Genomic DNA, 4,058 nt, shown 5'->3' with positions numbered 1-4,058 from the left:
GGTACATCTGCAGGGCACAGCCAGGGAAGGAGATGGTGCTTTGGGTTTCCAGGAAGTTGGCCAGCATGAGAGGCACGAAGGAGGATGTGCCACAGATGTCCATGAGGGCGAGGTTGCTGAGGAAGAAGTACATGGGGGTGTGCAGGCGGGGGTCCAGCATGTTCAGCCCAATGAGGAGGGCATTCCCCAGCACGTTCACAGAGTAGATGCCCAGGCAGAGCACAAACAGGACCATCTCTAGGTTGTGGTGGTCGTGTAGCCCCAGCAGGACAAACTCTGTCACGACCGTCTGGTTTGCCCCATTCGTCTCACTCTCCATCCATCTCATTCTCCCTCTTTTCCCCTCTGCACCATGAAGGTGTTGGATTAAGCACCAGTGGGCCTGGGAGCCAAGCAACCTGGATGTGTGACCTGGGACGGGTCAGCCCTGCCTCTGGAACTCAGTTTCCCATCATTACAATGAGAGAATGGACGTCAGGTCTGCAAGCCAGCCCCCTCAGTTCTGTGGTTCTGGTGTAACTTAAAGGAGATGGGGTCCATTCTAATCACCTAGTCTCTTCTCTCTTTTCCCCAGGAGGGCTCTGTGGAGACAATAAAATGGGATTCACGTTCGCCATACTCCTTTTGAATCTACAGTGTTCTTAGGTGTTAAGAGGAAGCACGTTTACTAGGTTATGACTTCATGTGACTGAATGATGCCCATAGGATTTCAGATTCATTCACTCACTGAAGATTTGTTGAGTGCCTACCTCGCGTTGGGTGTTGTTTAGATGTTGGGCTATAGCTGCTGCTGCTAAGTGCCTTCAGTCGTGTCCGACTCTGTGTGATCCCACAGACCGCAGCCACCAGGCTCCCCCGTCCCTGTGATTCTCCAGGCAAGAACACTGGAGTGGGTTGCCATTTCCTTCTCCAATGCATGGAAGTGAAAGGGAAGTCACTCAGTCGTGTCCGACTCTTAGCGACCCCATGGACTGCAGCCTACCAAACTCCTCCATCCCTGGGATTTTCCAGGCAAAGTATTGTAGTGGGGTGCCATTGCCTTCTCCGTGGGCTATAGCAGTAAGAAAAATTCGTGGACAAAAAGATGCCACAATTGTAACAAGTGCTGTTCCTCTTTCTCAAATTAAGTGGGATGAGCTTGGGAAGGCAGGTGGGTGATGAGTGATGGTCACCTCATTCCTTTGGGCATAAAGGTTGAACATTTCTACTGCATAGGATGTACAAGCCTTATTCTGGTATCCCTCCTTAAGATCAGACACCATGCATTGATTTTTGAAAGAATATACTAGAATATACATATCCCAATAGAGCCACAGGTCACAACATTTAACCCTGGTCCTAAAAGCCGAGTGAGTCTCCTCTTGGCTTCCATATAGCTTTTTAGGATAAATGATATTGACTATAATATTACACAGAAGGGAAGGGCAGGTTCTAGTCTGGCAGAGGTGTCCTGGGTCACTGACCCTGTCTATAAAGGGAGGGTGGGAAGAGACCACAGTCTTTGCCCAGGAGCCTCCATGTCTCTTCTGAGCTGGTCTCAGCCCCTTGGGAAATGCCAGTGACAGGAGGGAGCCAAGTGTCAAGTGCTGGATGGAAAGCTGTCTTGTGGCCCCTGTGATCCCTGGTCTGAGGGACAAATAGGAGCTGATGGGAAACCTTAACTTGTCAGAAGATCAAATCACCCGTCCCTCAGTCCCTTCAGAGCTACACTGGCTGTGAGGCCAGGTTCCTGTAAGCACTAGAGTTCTACTGTTCTTAGTGATGGATCTTTTCCTGCATGAGTATGCTCAGTCATTCAGTCGTGTCCAACTCCTCATGACCCCATGGACTGTCGCCCACCAAGCTCCTCTGTCCATGGGATTTTCCAGGCAAGAATACTGGAGCATGTTGCCATTTCCTAACCCAGCTCTCCTTCATTCCTCTTGCTCAATTGCATCTATCATCATAGGGGCCAAAGGGCTCCACATTTTCTGAATAAACCACGTCTTTTCCCAGAGCTACATCTTTGCCCAAAAAGTTCCCTTCTGTAGGCAGGTCCTCCGTCTCTTACCCAGTGGAGGTGCTGCTTCTCCTCTTAAGAGCACGGTTCATCTCTTCTCCTCTCCCTCTTGAGCCCTGCCGAGTTACCTCTCCCTTCTTTTCCCACAGCCCTTGGCTGTCGTCTTTGTTTCTGTGCTGCACACCTGTCTCCTCTGCCACACTTGAGAGCAGACTCAGTCACATTCTTTCCAGCATCTCATACAGTGAGTACTGCCAAGGGCAGTCCCTCAACAGATAGTCCACACATGATTCAAAAACCCAGCATTGCGTAACAGGATCAGCACTAACCAGATGTGTGATGTTGACCAAGTCACTTGGTTTGAGACTCAGTTTCCTTTTGAAAAATGGGGATTCTGTGTAGTCCAGATGGGACTCACAGAGGAAAGGTCTGATGAGTCTCCTAGCAATGCTGCAGATCAGAGACGACACCTTCAACCATGGGCACATGCTGGGTCTGTCTCCCTGCCTCCCAGACAAGACCTCCAACATCTGTCATGACGCCCTTCTGCCCAGAGCCTGTGCTGTTTTTTCCTCTCCAACCTACATCGAGATCTTTGTTAAGCGAGTTTATGAAACATACCAGGGTAGTTGATTAATCTTGGTCAGTCATTAACCATAAATCTAATCCGTGTAAACATTTTAAGGTAGGGATTCTCTTGCTGAAGTTTGGCAGAAAGGTAAATAACTGCCCGAGTGTGATGGCTTATTAATTCAGTCATTTGGGAAATTATTATTGAGCACCTACTATGTGCTGGGTGTTGGGAACACAGAAGAGGCAGATGTGCCTTCTTCCCTCGGAAGTGTACAGTCCTCAGTGTTTACAGGCATCCCCTTGTCTGTTGGTCACCTTGGTCATATCCCTCTCTCTGGGCTTTAGAAACTTCTAGATTTTCTTTGAATCTGGCATATAAAGACAAAATAAAACTTGAGGTCAGGAAAGCAGAAGTTAAAAGGAAGCATCTCTCCTAGGTCATGACTTCATGTGGCTGGATTAAGCCTGCAGCTTAATTTAAGATTTCATTATAAGAACTTGGTGTTTATTGAGTGTGTTGCTACAGAAAGAACTGCTGCTGCTGCTAAGTCGCTTCAGTCGTGTCTGCCTCTGTGGGACCCCAGAGACGGCAGCTCACCAGGCTCCGCCATCCTTGAGATTCTCCAGGCAAGAACACTGGAGTGGGTTGCCATTTCCTTCTCCAATACATGAAAGTGAAAAGTGAAAGGGAAGTCTGTCAGTTGTGTCTGACTCCGCAACCCATGGACTGCAGCTCACCAGGCTCCCTGGTCCATGGGATTTTTCCAGGCAAGAGTACTGGAGTGAGTTGCCATTGCCTTCTCTGACAGAAAGAACTGGCAACTTCCAATTTGACCCTGGATACAGGTGTGGGGAGAGTTTTCAGGCAGATAAAAGGCAGGATACCGCCTGACTCTGCTTTTCTCTTCCCCGCTCTTGTCTCCATCAGAGAGACCAGTGGGAATGGCATGGACATCAGAGGGCTTTGTCCTCGGCCTCTGGCCTGTGCCTGCACTCAGCTCCTACACATCCCTTTGTGCTGGCCTGCTCCAGCCTCAGCAGACCACTCCCTGCTGGTGAACAAACCCCACAGGCTCTTGTCCCCTCCCTTTTCTCCTGCTTTCCTCAAGCTGGAGCACCTTTCTCTCTATACTCATCCTCCGCTCAGCTCACACCTACCTCCTTCCTGGCGCTGCCCTCTCAGAGGTCTCCAGAGCACTGGCCATCCTGACACCGTGACGCTCACACAGCCATTAGCACAGTTGGTTTGTTGTGTGTCTCGTTCCCTCTCACACAATAGACCGCGAGCCACGGAAATCAAAGGGCTGTGTCCTATTTACCCCCAACCTATCCACTGCCCAACACAGGAGCCGCCATTTAAGATCCCGTGCTTTCCTTCTGCTAAAATCCTGATCCTAGATTTCTTACCTTCAGATCACCCTCCTTTCCTTTTCCCCACATGCACACGCAGGATGTGATTGCTGGGAGGACTAAAACAACAACCTTT

At 49.7% G+C, this 4,058-nt stretch overlaps 1 protein-coding gene across 1 annotated transcript in view; it reads right to left on the bottom strand.

Moving 5' to 3' along the window:
* LOC104993048 (olfactory receptor 2S2-like) overlaps window positions 1–376 on the bottom strand; it is a 1,235-nt gene extending 859 nt beyond the window's left edge. Inside the window, exon 1 of the mRNA XM_010846130.1 lies at window positions 6–376. Coding sequence (XP_010844432.1) covers window positions 6–328 — 323 coding nt within the window. The 5' untranslated portion in view covers window positions 329–376. The remainder of the gene's footprint in view (window positions 1–5) is intronic.
* Between the last annotated feature and the right edge of the window lie 3,682 nt (window positions 377–4,058).

Source organism: Bison bison, unplaced genomic scaffold, assembly GCF_000754665.1.
Source record: "Bison bison bison isolate TAMUID 2011002044 unplaced genomic scaffold, Bison_UMD1.0 scf7180017864230, whole genome shotgun sequence".
Lineage (NCBI taxonomy): Eukaryota > Metazoa > Chordata > Mammalia > Artiodactyla > Bovidae > Bison > Bison bison.
The sequence above is the reverse complement of the archived record's forward strand: the minus strand, read 5'-3'. Positions and strand labels throughout refer to the sequence as shown.